At 37.8% G+C, this 15,186-nt stretch overlaps 1 protein-coding gene across 1 annotated transcript; it reads left to right on the top strand.

The window, feature by feature from the left end:
* Positions 1-7,175: 7,175 nt before the first annotated feature.
* pla2g10 (phospholipase A2 group X) lies at positions 7,176-10,588 on the top strand. The gene is made up of 4 exons (XM_041817527.1): positions 7,176-7,249; positions 8,601-8,772; positions 9,350-9,456; positions 10,395-10,588. The coding sequence occupies exons 1-4, from the start codon at positions 7,213-7,215 to the stop codon at positions 10,586-10,588; spliced, it is 510 nt and encodes a 169-aa protein (XP_041673461.1). The 5' UTR covers positions 7,176-7,212.
* Positions 10,589-15,186: the final 4,598 nt, after the last annotated feature.

The following is a 15,186-nucleotide window of genomic DNA, read 5'->3' as shown; positions in this document are numbered from 1 at the left end:
TCTTTTTTTCCTCTTTCATTAATCCATTTTCTCCTTTGCAACATAAGAAATAAGCCACAATAGGGGCAGAGCTAACTTGGCACGCTGGAAAATCTTGCATAGATGGCGTTTGGGAAAGAGCAGAGGCTTTGAAAAAACTTGGAGGGTGATTGGATGAACGTTCTGTCACATCTTTACGGGCCAGTCAGAGCAACAAAATACGTGATGTTGCTGCTAACGAGCTGCGCCTGTTGCCCCTACCATTTTTGAAAAGAAAGCAACACAATGCTGTCCTTTGTTCTTCTTTTAACGAAGAAATGTCGTCAAGTTTTGATAAATCTGACGCTTTAGCAGCATCCTTGCTAATGCCTTCCGCCACAATTGCAAAGTACTGCCCCTTGATGCTGATTGGTCCTGTCACTTTCTAACAGGGCCCAAACGGTTCAGACGGGAGCTTTGCATAATGGATTTGCCAGTGAGAAACACAGAAGCGGGCAAATCCATCTGCTTTGCAAGGTTAGGGCAGAGCCAGAAATGCTAGATATCTGAGGCTGAGCCTAAACTTAGTTGGGTGTAACTGTTTTGCTAATCAGGCAGTGACTGAATGTCCAGTATTTTCATTATTGCACATCATGCTGAAGAGCACCAATTTACATGTCTGTCTCCTTAAAAAGGGCATAAACTGTCTGATACTTATTTTTAAAATTGAATTTACTTTAATTTAAATATCCTTTATTTCAACAAGGAGAACCAATTAAGATCAAGGTTTCTTTTCCAGAGGTGCCCCAGAGCAATATACGGTGGCGTAGAAGTGCAACACAAAATAAGAAAGTCTGAATGTTTTTTATAAAGCGTAAAATAAATTTACATCAACCAAAACATTTTTAAATTTTGTAAAACACATTTGTGATAGCAAACCACTTTCACAAATGACAAAACAAACTCCCATTTTACAAAAAAAAGTACAAAAACTACAATACAGAATAAGAAAGTCTGAAACAGTTATATCAAAAACACTTTTCCATTACATGAAACTGAATTTAAAAATTGCATTTTGAACCTACATTTTACAAAAAAAACTGGAAAACATAAAACACTTTTAACATGAGCAGAGAAAAATCTACAACTTGTCGATCACCTTTACAACCTCTGTAACAAATTTACAAACAATGATATCTTACCAAATGCCAGAAGTGACCTAACTCTCTGCTGCTTCCCATGCTGATCGTAAGAGGGCCAGCCAACATAGAGATACAAGTCACAACGACAGAATGAAGAGCACTGTGCTATATGGCAGTCAATGGCATAGAACATAGAAGCAATTGCATGTGTATAAAGAGTGTTTTAAAGTTACATAACATCAGTAGTGTAGTGGTACATGCAGAAGTGGGTATATCCTTGAGATATTACCTCTTGATTAAATATACTCTTTAGAAGTGAGTATACTCCAGGAGATAAAAAAGTGGGTATACATCATGTACCTGCATATACACTGCAGTGAACCACTGCTGTATGTAGGAATTTAGTCTGAAAGATAAAAACAGGAACTACAGATTTTAAAAAAGAACATTAAAAGCAAAAGGTGTGGTTTCAAATATAAATGTATTAATTAAAAGCAGAAAATACAACTTTTAAATTCAAAGTTCTACATTGTTTTCTTAAATGAGTATATGTGCTCTAAGAAGTAATGAAAAAAAAGATTGGGTTTTTTCACGTTGGCTGTTGTGTTTAGCAGGGTCCATTTCTGTTAAATATTTCTTTTTGCATTTATCTGTAATAACACCCTGCAGCAACTTTTGACTGACCTGAGAGAGTTAAAGCTTTAGAAAATGTAGAAAGAAAAAAACAAGCCTTTAAAACACTCCCAGCTCTGCCCAAAAGCCTCATAATTAAACAATTTAAGTTCTCTGGACTTTATCCTTTTCTCACTCATTGCGTCTGCATTTTGGTGACTTAGTAATAAGGGTCTACTGATACTGTTTTTCCGGGGCCAATATTGATACTGATTATCATTAGTGCATTGGACCAATAGCCAATATGTGGAATCAATATGCATTTGTTGACAAGCAAAATTTACCTGATGTAACAAAAGTAAAACTGTATTTTAAAATATGAAGGAAAAGAAATAATTAAGTACTAGGCAAGGCAACGCAAGTTTATTTGTATAGCACCATTCATACACGAAGCAGTTAGTGCTTTACAGAGATTAATAAAAAAGAACATTTAAAATAAAACAAGAAAACATTACAATGAAACAATAAATGGAATTGAAATTAGATTTCATCTAAGTTAATTTAGGTTTAAAAGAAAAATTTAAAGGATTCAATAAATAGTAAGTTAGATCATGCTTTGAATAAAAGAAGTTGTTGAACTGATGTGAAGGCATCAGTGAATAAGTATGTTTTAAGTCCTGTTTTAAAAGTGTTCACAGATGTAGAAAGCCTCAGTTTCTCTGGAAGTGTGTTCCAAAGGTGAGGAGCATAGAATCTGAAAGCTGCCTGTCCCTGCTTGGTTCTGGTTCTGGGAACAGTGAGTAGACCCGTCCCTGAGGACCTTAGGGGTCTGGATGCCTCATAAGGGGTGAGGAGGTCTAATAGGTATTTTGGTCCAAGGCCATTTAGTGCTTTATATGTGAGGAGTGGGATTTTAAAATCTATCTTTTGACTCACAGGGAGCCAGTGTAGTGATCTGAGGACTGGTGTGATGTGATCTACTCTCTTAGTGCCAGTGAGGACTCTTGCTGCGGCGTTCTGGATGAGCTGCAGCCGTCTGATGGATTTTTTTGTCAGCTCTAGCTCTGGCAATATGAGAAACACTAGGAAACAGGAAGTGATGCTGTAGAAGTCATGTGTCAGCACCACCTAGGCCTCAGTATTGATTGGGTGGTAGCTGTGACATGAATCCAGTCAGATAGTGTTGTGGGCGGGACATTAGATGACCTGCTGAGAGTGAAAATAAAGCCAGAGAAAAAGACATATCTCACAGTGGAGATGCACACTTTTAAATGATTGGTTTAGAAATTATTGGTAAAATAAAATGCTGATACCGAAAAATCTGCTAAATGCCAAATATCAGCATCAATAATCAGCTAGGTTAGTAACTGGTCTACCCCAATTTATAAAAATGTATCTACTGATTTATCTATTTATTTATTCTAATTTACTTATTTCTGAATTAAAGCAATACAAATAGCTTAATAATCTTTGGGAGTCTTCAGGCACATTGTCTGTTTTAAGTGGCAGGCTGTTTTATTTTTATTTTTTGAAATCATCTTCAAATCTTTTCACAATGCTTCCACACTGGTGATTGGCGGTCCAATGAGGATCTTCCAGATGAATCACCATCAAAAAGGCCAACTGGACTGTTTGGGGTCACCACGTTTTCATCATTGTCTGACTTCTTTTTATTTCTTTAAATCTGCTGATGTGTGCATGCTCACAGGAATAGCTCATCTACAGATTTCTAGCTTGAAAACAAAATACATATTATACAGGACATTATAAAAACAGTCAAATAGCAGTGATTTTCCCTCTGGAACCAGAGTGAAAACACTACAGAGAGTGCCCTCTTCTGTCTGCATGATGTAAGTGCTGTTTTAAATGTCTAATGGATTATTCTACAGAAAAAAAAGACAGAGTTTAATCAGTTTTTATGTTAACAGCACTGAATCGGAGTACATTGTTTTAATTAATTTTTGCTAAATGTTTCCCTCAAGTACACACAGCTTGATCTATGAATAAAAACCATAATAAACAGCTTTATTTATTTATTTTGTGAAATATATTCTTTATTTATTTATTTATTTTATTTTTTTTTTTTTTTTTTACCAATGTCTTTGAACAGAACACAAGAAATCTTCCCTTCAGCCGTGTGGGCGGTTGATGAAAAACAGAACCAGCCTCTTTTGCTTTCATTTCAGTCCATTACACATTCATATCTCAATCAGCTTTCACACTGACGGTGACTTTTTCCATCAGGTGTGTCCAGCGTGATATGATCTGAATGCTGCCTGGGATTTGTTGTGACGATGAACAGGTTGAGCAGAAAATGATCTGATATACACACACATAAAGGGACGTGTCTCCGCTGTAGAGTGGCAGCTCTAATAACAACCAGGAGGAGGCGCTTATTTCCCCCTGCAGGAGCATCACTGAGGAGCTGAATCACACAAAACCCCCGAATACATCCTCTGCTATCTGATCCCAGAGCGAGCGTCTTTTGTGATGAAGCGACTCTGACGTTAGCACATTATCAATGACAATGGAGTCCAGTGCCACAGAGCTAAAAATTACACATCCAGGAAACATAACACAAAGATAAAATGCAGTGATATAGCACTATTCATGCCATTTTCAAATGTGGTCTGCAATTTGTCAAATAAACAATCTTTACCGAGACACTTGGAGTGCTGCTCAGTAAATCACACTGACAATAATGATAGCTACAGCATGTCTGGAGTGTTTTATAGAGGGAGGGTCTGTTCTGTTCACCCCGCTGACATGTTTATTCACAAAGGGAAGGAGACGGATAAGAAGTGGGAGTCTGGAGGGGAACTATATTATTAGAGTATAATTACCATCATCTACACGTCTGGGTGCATTTGTTGAGAGGAGGTGAAACCATAATGGGTTTCTTAACTAAAACTGTGCTGTGTGAGCTTCAACTAGCTTAAAGGCTTATTTCAATCTCCAGAGGACAAAATGAAATGTCCAATCTGGTCATTTAGAGAATTTTATTTCAAATTAATTTCATGTTTATCTGCAAATAGACAAGGCTTCCCATAAGGGGGGGTGAAGAGGTGAGCTTTCTAGGGCCCATGGAGGTCAGGAGAATCAAGGTCTGTTGTAAAGTTAATCTTCTATTATCAGATTTGAGGAAGAAAGTGGGGCAAAATGGGTGAGGAAAATGGTGAAAAGCAGTTTAAAAAATGACAAAAATTGCTAAAAGTGACAAAAATGGGCAGGAATAAGTAGTGTTAAGTGTGGAGTGGCAAAAATGGAATGAAAAATGGGCATAAAAGGGGAAAAATGTAGCGGGAACATTATGAAAAGGAGTTAGAAGGGGCAGAAATGGGTTAAAAGTGGCAAAAGTTGGCAGAAAGGGTTATAAATGGCAGAAGTGGGTTGAAAGTGGCAAAATGGTTAAAAGTGATGAAAGAGTGGCAAAAAAACGGGCAGCTAAAGTTGTGCAAAGGGGTTTAAAAGTGGTAAAATTGGTTGGTGACAAAAATATGATAAAGGGGCAAATATGGGTTAAAGAAGGCAAGAGTTGGCTAAAATGTGAAAAGCAGTTCAAAATGGGCAAATGGGTTAAAAGTGTCAAAAAGAGTGATAAAACTGGGTGGCTAATTCATGAAAAGCGGTAAAAAGGTGATCAACTGGTGGAAAAAGTCTTATGTGAAAGAAGAGCAAACGTGTGATAAAGTGGCAAATGTGGTTTAAAGAATGGGCAAAAAAGGGGTACAAATGGGCAGAAAAATGGTGAAAAGTAGTTAAAAGAGGAAAAAGGGGGTTTAAAGGGGCAACACTTGGTTAAAAGTTTTGAAAGAGCGACAGAAAGTAGCAGTTAGTGGTGACAGTATATCTATTGAAGATAGTAGATTAGGATTGTTTGCCCACTTCTGGTCACCCATAGCTTGAGAGTCTGATTCCTTGTGACCAGAGATGATCAAAAGGCCTTTTCAGACTCTGCTCACTTGTTCTGATGCAGCTTTTGTCCAAAACATGTGAATTGCATACATGTAGCAGTCATCCTGGCCCCAAAAAACGGGGGATGCAAATCTCAGCAGCTCAAAAATCAGCCCTGCGGAGTATTGCATCCCCCTCATATTTGCTGTTAAGTGAATGAGATAAGGACATATTCTCTGGATATGCATGAACTTTATTTCTCCATATGCATGAATTGAATGCTTTACATTATTGACATATATTGTCCTGACAGAGTAAAAATACATTTATGTATGACCTGAGCTGAAACTATAAGTGATGCACTACTTGGCAGTAGGAGCAATCACCCAACCCCTTATTTTCAGACAGGGCCCATCAAATAACTCAGAGGGAGGAATGGAAGTGTTGAGTGGTAGAACGCCTTTCTATAGCAGTTTACAGTGACTACGTAAATACGCACTTTCATATAGCCTACTATGTACTCTGGGTGTTGTGTAGTTACTGATAAACCAGACAGAAAGTATCGCTTTGTTATCAAGAAGTACTATGCCGTAGAAAACAGTACACTAGAAAAGAACAGCCTTTTATATACAACAGCTGTTCAAAATGTGATGGTTAAACAATATCAGAAGAGAAATATTATGAGATATTATGTCAGAAAAAAACTACCAGAAGCATGTAGGACAGAGTCAGTAAAAAGATAAGATTACAGCTTCGTCCACAAGAGGGCAAAAATTGACAAAAGTAGTACAGATGCTAATGACTAGTGAAGCTTCAGGACCCTCCGACGCCTCCTCCACAACAGGTCACAACGTTTTCACATTTGTCAATCTCACACTAAATAATATACATCATATACTTTTACCACATTTTTTCCACCTGCAACCCATTGAAAATGAGTTTGCAACCCACCAGTTGAGAACCAAGGGTATAAACCGTTTATTTAGGTTGAAGCAGCCCAGTCCAGGGTGCAGAAGGCTTGCACCCCCTTTAAATTCTTTGTTTGATCTTTTGGTGTATAAAGGGTGGTGCAGCAAACTTCCAGCCCTCCATTATAAAGGCGAGGGCAAAGAAATGCAGCACTTTAAGATAAGAAAAAGTTGTGTCAATGTGAACAGAATGTGCTATTAATGGTAGAAAAATATGTTTTCACTGCTTTCTATCAGCATGCTTCCTCCATCATAACTCCATATTGATTCTTACTACCTTCATTTTAGCAGCAGAAGTTAAGTGGCAATGTGCAAATACAGAAGGCAGATTTTTGGAAATGTAAAAATGCAAAGGCATGTCTATAACACAGTCCATTTAGGGAAGATGTGGGGCAACTTCTGCAGGCACCACTACACCACTGGTCCTCTGCATGTAAACACTACCACTATAGAGCAGAGGCAGCAGTAAACAACACCTACCCTTGTCCAGTAGGGGGTGCTCTGTTCCACAAACATTGGATTAACCTCTGACCAATGAGATTACTCAAACTACCTCTAAAAAAAGCTGTCCACTTACAACTCTACTCTCTTAGTGAAAGAAAGTGACTCTGTGTGGTGCTCAGCTGCCTGCTGGAGTCATGGCAGCCTTTTACTGGATGCTCCTGCTGTTCACAGGTAAGTCCATTGTTTGCTTTGTTGCAGAGGTGAAAATAAAGATGGCAACTGTGAGGATAAGTAGAGGCAACCAAGGTAACAGCAGTCTTCGGGGGAAACTCATTCTGTTTACTTGTGCACAGTTGATGTGGAGTAAGTGCAAACAACTGGAGCAAATTAAACATCATTACACTGTATGTATGGCTTTTCCTCTTATAAAGAGTATGATCTAGTTTAAAGTGAAGTTTGAACCAGAATTACAAACATTTAATGCATCCCAGGTGGAACTATTGTTGTTGCAGTTGCTTTCACATGCACTGGGTACAAAAAGGAGTATTGAAGAGAAAAGCGATGCACTAGAAGCAAAGAGTTGAAGAATTACAGCTGTATTCACTGCAAACTCAGAAAAGTCTGCTTATATAATTTTAACAGATCATCTTAAAAGTAATGACAACTTCTAGGTCAAATGCTGACTTGATTAAAATTACTATGTCTAGTTATCTGGTTGGCATTTAGGTATTTAAATCAAGTTAATTTAACTCTAATGTCATCAATAATCACTGACTTTTTAAAAGTTTTTGCATGATCTTCTAAATAAACTCAACTTACAGCATGTACAAATCTACTTATCTGTCTGAAAGTCTAACACAATTATAAACCAAATACAAATTTAATGCTACTTTGATGAGTTTTAGCTTGTTAAAAAGAAGTCTGAAATTAATACTAGTGACTTTTTATGACCTATATCAGCAACAATGCTGGCTATTCTTCCAATGACGTGACTGCTAATCACTGCTGGGGGGTAGGTGTCACGTACACTCCTGAAGATTTGAGTGATAAATTTGACTGTTTATCGAAACGAACTTGCACAAATCTCAAAATGGTAAGACATACTGCTTTGTTGCTCACAGGAGCTTCAATTTAGTGTTAAACCTTTCAGCAGAGGTGTCCATTCTCTTGGCTTTTTAAAAGTACTCTATGTTCCGTAGAGATGTGTTACGTGATGTAGTTAGCCGTTCCTATGATTATCACCTCAGTTGCCATTCACGCATACCAAAATATAGACTAATCTCCACACCTGAACGACAGTGTTTAAGTAGGAGGGATTCCCTGCCTGACAGGTTTTAGATTGGATCGAGTTACTTTGAGCGGGTGTGTCTGAAAGCTGAGCAAGTCAGTGCACAAGAATTAAAGGGAACCCTCTACATCCAAACGTATGGTGCACAGAGGACATTATGGATGCATGTCTGAAAACAAACAAATCCGGAGGACAGTATAGCATTAGACAATGATTGTGTCCAGAACAGAAATCTAGAAACAATGTGCCCGGGTGTATTTCACCCCCCCTCTTCTGTTGTGTTTGTCTCTGCAGTGGCGTCTGTTGGCACTGTTGCGACTCACAAGTCCCAACGGACCAAAAGAGGCATACTGGAGCTGGCGGGAGCCATCAAGTGCAGCACAGGGAGGAGTCCTTTTGCTTACGTGATGTATGGGTGCTACTGTGGGCTGGGGGGTCAAGGCAAGCCCAAAGATAAAGCTGACTGGTGAGACCTGCAGAAAATACAAAAAATATACATGGTTCAATAAAATCATCCCTAAACACCTGATTATGGTGTGGAAAAGAATTTTAACATGCACTTAGCACCGTATATATGTCCCACCTATATATTTTGTCATAAGAACGATATAATTCCCCATGCGTTGGTGGTGTTTAGCCCCCCACACATGATTCCAGCCTCCTGGATGCCTTTGGTTCCTCTCAGTCATCCTCCATCCACACTGTTTCCGTTGCCTCTAAACCACAAAGAAGCAGGGAATCATGTCCAAATTCGGCACATTCACACAGTCCAATTGCTGCTCTGAAATAGACCCAAACATTCCACACCCAAGCCCTAATTGGCGCCTCCTGCTTCTCCTTCCTCACTGCCCAACACTGAACCCCCTAAAACCAATGAACTGCTAACTATCAGTTGTGAAAAGTCACGAGGTGATCCGGCCTAGCCTTTAAAATAGCCTCAGTGGGATGCAAACCACACTGATGCCGTCCTCTGCTGTCTTGACACTGAGTTTCTCCAGTGCAGCCTTTAGAATAAAACGTTTTTCTTGTGTGTATGCACGCAGGTGTTGCCACAGACATGACTGCTGTTATGGAGTTGCAGAAGATATGGGTTGCCATACCAAGACAGATCGATATCAGTGGAAGTGTGATGACAAGACTGCTGAGTGTGGTATGCCATTTTTGTTCATTTACACTTAAAATTTAGAAACCCCATTCTATATTCCAAAAAAGTTAGGATGCTGTGTAAAATTTAAATAAAAACAGTGATTTGTAATTCTTTTTCAACCGGTTTTAAATCATGTACGGAACAAAGACAAAATATTTCATATTATAACTGACGTATTAAAAGCAAAATTCGTACCCATTCTCAAGTGGCTCATTTGTGCAAGGTTTTGGCATCCCATATTGGACATCATAACGTGCCATTCATTTTTAATGGGAGACTGGTCTGGACTGCATGCAGGTCAATCTAGAGGGGTCTGGCTGCAGACCATACACCTCTGATGGCCACTCTCACAGACAGTTCACCTTGGACATGGTATATCTCAGAAAGGAAGCATCGTGATTTGCCGGTACAACGTTTTCAATTTTAATTTGATTATTTCTTTAAGTCAACTTTATTCAGAAACAAAGTATGGCAGCTACATTCATGAAATGCCCACATTGCAAGCACAGACCAAGCAACATTTTGTAAAAACAATGTCAGAGGTTTATCTGTGATTAAATTATGTATCGTTTCAGAAGTAGTTACACAAACGGTGGCTTGCTTTAGCTTTGTTAGCTCAGCTAAAGCTAAGAAAGCTACAATAGCTACATAACTAAGATGACTAAATAAGCCAATGTGGGGCTGCACAGCGACACAGAGGTTAGCGCTGTTGCCTCACAGCAAAGGGGTCCTTGGTTCACTTCCCTGTCAGGGCCTTTCTGTGCGGAGTTTGCATTTTCTCCAAGTGCATGCATGGGTTCTCTCCGGGTAACCCAGCTTCCTCCCGCCACCAAAAAACATGCCCCTTTAGGTTAATTGGTGACTCTAAATTGGCCATTAGTCTGAATTTTTATTCTTTTTTTTGCACAAGTATTAAAAATTATTATGTTTGTGTTTTACAGATGATCTGGAGGACACATGTAAAAAGATGCTGTGCAAGTGTGACAGAGATGCTGCCAAATGTTTGAGAAAATCACCCTATAATACTAAATATCGCTACTGGCCTGATTTTCTGTGCACCGATGACCAAGTGACATGTAATGTTTATTCGAAGGACAGAGAAACTTGGCTTAAAAATATATTGAAAGAGAAGTAAATGAACCAACCGTAACTGAGAGACAATAAAAAGTGACTAATTGATCTAAAGTTTCCCCAAAAAAGGAGTAGTGGCTTTTGATTCTTAAGGAGGTGGGGTTCAAAAGTAAAATTTGATCCTTTTTCTTTGTGTGATGCAAAAATAAAAATAAAAAGCAAAAATATCTCAAATCCAGCTGTGCAATTGAAGGAACACCTTCATGCCCCCCAAAGACAAAACCTAAAATAGCGTCTGAAACTGACACTGCTCCTCATGTGACACCTACCTCATGGCAGTGGTTTTACATGTTAAAAACTACTTGGTTGATAAAATAAGCCTTAATGGTGATGGTTTTATTTGGATTTTTGGCTTGTATAGAGACACCAGTTTTCATTACAATCTTTCATAACTAGAAAAAACTCCTCACACTTTAAGTAAAATGGAAAATGACTGATTCTGAAAACAAAAAAGAATTGCATGCACACAAAAAGCTTCTTAATTACAGTTAAAAAAAAATGTAATTTGCTGCAGTGTTTTGTGTTACATTGAGGATGCTGGTGTCACTGCTATGTAGTCAGAGACAACCCCATATTGTCTTATATTGCTGTTTTGATATTTTGCTTACAGCTTTCAAAAATGTTTACTGTTAATCTCAGAATTTCTGTAGTTAATGTAATCTTTAGTTAAATTAACCTACTCTTTTTCACTTTGAAATTCTGCTTTTTTGCATTTACAACTGTTTTTACATTTTTATTATTTTGTTAGCCGTCCTAAACTAAGGGTTATTAACTTCCTGTTTGGTTACAGATCTGCTTTTATTTTGACAGAAACAAAGCAACTTCAGGCAGGCCAAAGATTAGGACAATAACTTAACCATGGAAATAGTATTTTTTTATGGATTAAAAAGAAGACTGCACATCCCCGACAGACCCTCATGTGAGATGCTATCTCTGTCAAAACAGAAGGGCAGTAATTTGCCAGTAAAATGTATTTCCTGTTTAATTTTTATTTTAAAAAAATTCAACTTCATTTATAAACAAAGTATGGCGGTTACATTCATGAAATTACCACTTTGCAAACATTACAGACTAAGAAATGTTTCATCGGTAAAACAGAGCAAAAGGTTAGAGGTCTAACCCTGGGATAAATTATGTATAGACTTGTTTTAGAAGTAGTTTCTTGAACACTGGCTTGCTTTAGCATTGTTAGCTTTAGCTAAAGATACAGCTATGCTAGCTACGCAATTAATGTTACTGTATAATCCAATGTAGCTAAGTTAGCTTTACCAACGTGAGCTTTAGCAAATGTATCTGATGCTAATGTAGCTATGTAAATAAGACAGCTGCATAGCTCCTGTATGCTTGTGAGCTTAACTTTAGCTATGTTCGCTACATTAGCTATGTGGCTTACGCAGCTAACAGGACTACATGAGCTACATTTGCAGCATTAGAATGTTTTTTATGGAGGACAAGCTTTTTTTCCTTGAAGCAGACTGTTTACTCAACTTCATCAAATGTTTTGTTATAAGGGTTTTCAGGCCATGTTTATACTTTTTAACTTTTAGTATTCTAACCATCACATTAATCCCAACCCAATGCTGATCAAATGGCAATATTTGAAAACATAAGACGCAGATAAATTTTGACTCGTCCACTGAGCTGTCTGAATTCTTTAAAGTGAAATAAGACATTTAGGAGCAGCAGTGCAATTATTTTACATCACTGAGGCTGCAGAGGTGCTGTAGTTGAACCAAAGTGTGCTGAAAGGGACAGTAAAGCATCTGATTGATCATGATTAAACATTTAATGCACTAATTATAAAAATGTTATTAATTGTAATTGATGCATTAAGCTGACAATCCAAAATTTGATTAATCAGAATCAGGTCCTTTAATTTAGCAGTTCTCAACTGGTCCAGGCTCAAAACCCAACGCTACATCCATTATGAGAAGTCACAACCCAAATTTCAGAAAAATTTCACCAACTTAAGCCCTGGAAGGAAAAGCATGTATACATGTTTGTGCTAAATTATGATATAAGAGATCATAATAAGGTATATTGTGGATTATGAAATGAAATTATTTAAAAAACACATTAAAAAGGTTTTCATCTGTTGTATGCTTTTATATTTAAAGACAACATAGCAGTTCTGCTGAAACTCAGTCCAGGCTCAGATGTTTTCGGCAAAGGAAAGCAGAAATGTGTGTTCAAACTCTGAAGCTGCCTGCCTGTGCTGCTTTGGGAATGTGTGTGACTTTGCTTCATTCATGGGGTTAAAATAAACAGTTGGAAATCTAGAGAGTTAATGCACAAACTGAGGTTAACATGTTCTCTATTTTTGAACTACCGTGACACACCCGTCTTTCATTTTCTCTGCCTGATTCACGAACGTTTCCATAACATATAGGTGAAAACTCACACATGTAAATTGCCTTTTAAGGTTTTGATAGAATCACACCATAGTGAGAGATGGTTGTGCTTAAAACAGCTTTTCCATGAGAACTACAGAAACATTACAGCCACAAATAGCTATTATCTGATGTCCTTAATATGACGCAGTTTGCTCTTTCCTCCCTGTGCAGACCAAGACAAACATTTTGCAGGGTGCCTCAGAATAATGTCAACAGACCAGTTTAACATCACCTGCGTGAAAAGAGCGGCAGTTTAAGTATCTGACTGGTTCTGACAAAAATACTTTTCTTGGTGCATACTCAAACAATGAGAGAGCATCGAAAATGAACTCCCTTTTTTTAGATCTGAACAAAAAAAAAGAGCTTGTTTTGAAGTTCCTAGAATCACGTGTCCTGTCAATGACTGTGGATGATTTTCTAGCCGTAAATGACTATTTCAGTCCACCACAGTTGGTTTTGGGGTTAACCCCGCAGGAACCTCCCTTGGATCATTTTGGTTAGAAAAGCCACTGTTAAGCAAAAACCTCCATTTCCCTCTGTCACACCCAGTAAACAGTCTCAAAGTCTTCACAGATGCTATCACACAAACTGGCAGACCCACTCTCGCTGTGAGTTCACACAGTGTCTGTTCTTTAGTGAATGCACCGCTCACGTATGTGAGGATTGAAACAGGAGATGATGCTGCAGAGCTGTGTCTAAAGTCCAGGACTGGAAATGAGAATCTGAGTCATGGCCCACAAACACTTGCTTAATTGTGTCCAGCCTTCAGTAAATAGGAGCCCTAATGTTGTAAAATTCATTTCAAGACAGTCTGGCTGCAGACCGTATATCTCAAACAACCCCCTCTCATAGACTGATCAGGTATTGCCAGTACATTTCCAGTCTTAGATTATTTTTTTTAAAGAAAACTTTATTTATGAACAAAGCCTGGCTGTTACATTCATGAAATAACCACATTGTAAACTTTACAACATTTCATAAATAATACAGCGAAAAGGTCAAAGGAAGTAAATTCTCGAGCATTGGCTCACTTTGGCTTTGTTAGCTTTAACTAAAGCTAACATAGCTATGCTAGCTACATTTGGTAATGTTACTACATAAACCAAAGTAGCTAAGTTAGCAGCGTGAGCTTTATCAAACATAGCTTAAACTAACATAAAAGCTACAGTATGCCAATAAGGCAGCTATGTAGCTTACTTAGCTAATGTTAGCCTCATAGCTTCATATCCATGAGCTGAGTGAGCTTAAGCTTAGCTCTGTTATATATTGCTTGTTACGCAAGCTACTGTGTGTTTGCTATGCTAGAGTGTTTTCATGGAGGACAAGCTTTTTTTCCTGTAGGCTGACTGTTTACTCAGCTTTATTTAATGTTTTGTAATCAGGTTTTGCCAGTACGGTTTTTAACTTTTGGTATCCTTACCATTACTTTAAGCCTTACTCTAACCTAACCAATAGTTTAATCAGATTTAATTTTGAAAGTTTTGGCACGTATGTCCGTTCTGATAGATGCTGCATCTCATAGTAATGGTCTACGACTCATAAAATAAATAAATACATTTCCATTTTTAATAATCAGAAAATACATGATTACAAGTTATTAAGACTCAGAAATAAAAATAAAAAGCACAGCCAAAAGTTTGAACTCATGTCACCTTTTTATAATTTATTTTTGTCTTATGTATGCAGCCAGAGTTACAGTTTAACTGGAGTTGGATTAATTGATAACCCTCCAGTCTATGTTGTTTACTTCCTGATTTTAAGAATTTGTCTGTCTCTTCTGAAACATTAACGCAACTTGGGAAGAGTTTGCTGAGCCACAAAGTGCATTTATTACGGGAATAAATATTCGAAAAGAAAATGTAAGTGTGTTGCAGATGCCTGATCAAAACAGAATGAATTGGCCGTTGCATATTTGTGACTCCACAAAGGGTTTGCATTAAAATTCTTGGTTTATGAAACAAAAAAAAATAAATCTAAATATTTAGGTCTCATGTTGTGGTTGTCGGAGGATTCTAGTGGGCCTTGGAAGATTTTTGGGCCTCAGGTTGGGCCGCAGCATGCAGAATAACTGTTTGTTTAGTGATGCAGCCCTTGCGTAATCTTTTCCCCTGTTCTTTTTAGTTCACAATATTCTAATAAAAACATTAAGGTACATTTCTAATTTTTCAATGAAAGAATGAGGTAGTATATATCAAATAATAGAAAACAA

Source organism: Cheilinus undulatus, linkage group 21, assembly GCF_018320785.1.
Source record: "Cheilinus undulatus linkage group 21, ASM1832078v1, whole genome shotgun sequence".
NCBI classification, from domain to species: domain Eukaryota; kingdom Metazoa; phylum Chordata; class Actinopteri; order Labriformes; family Labridae; genus Cheilinus; species Cheilinus undulatus.
Note: the sequence above shows the minus strand (reverse complement) of the source record. Positions and strands in the feature narration are given on the sequence as shown.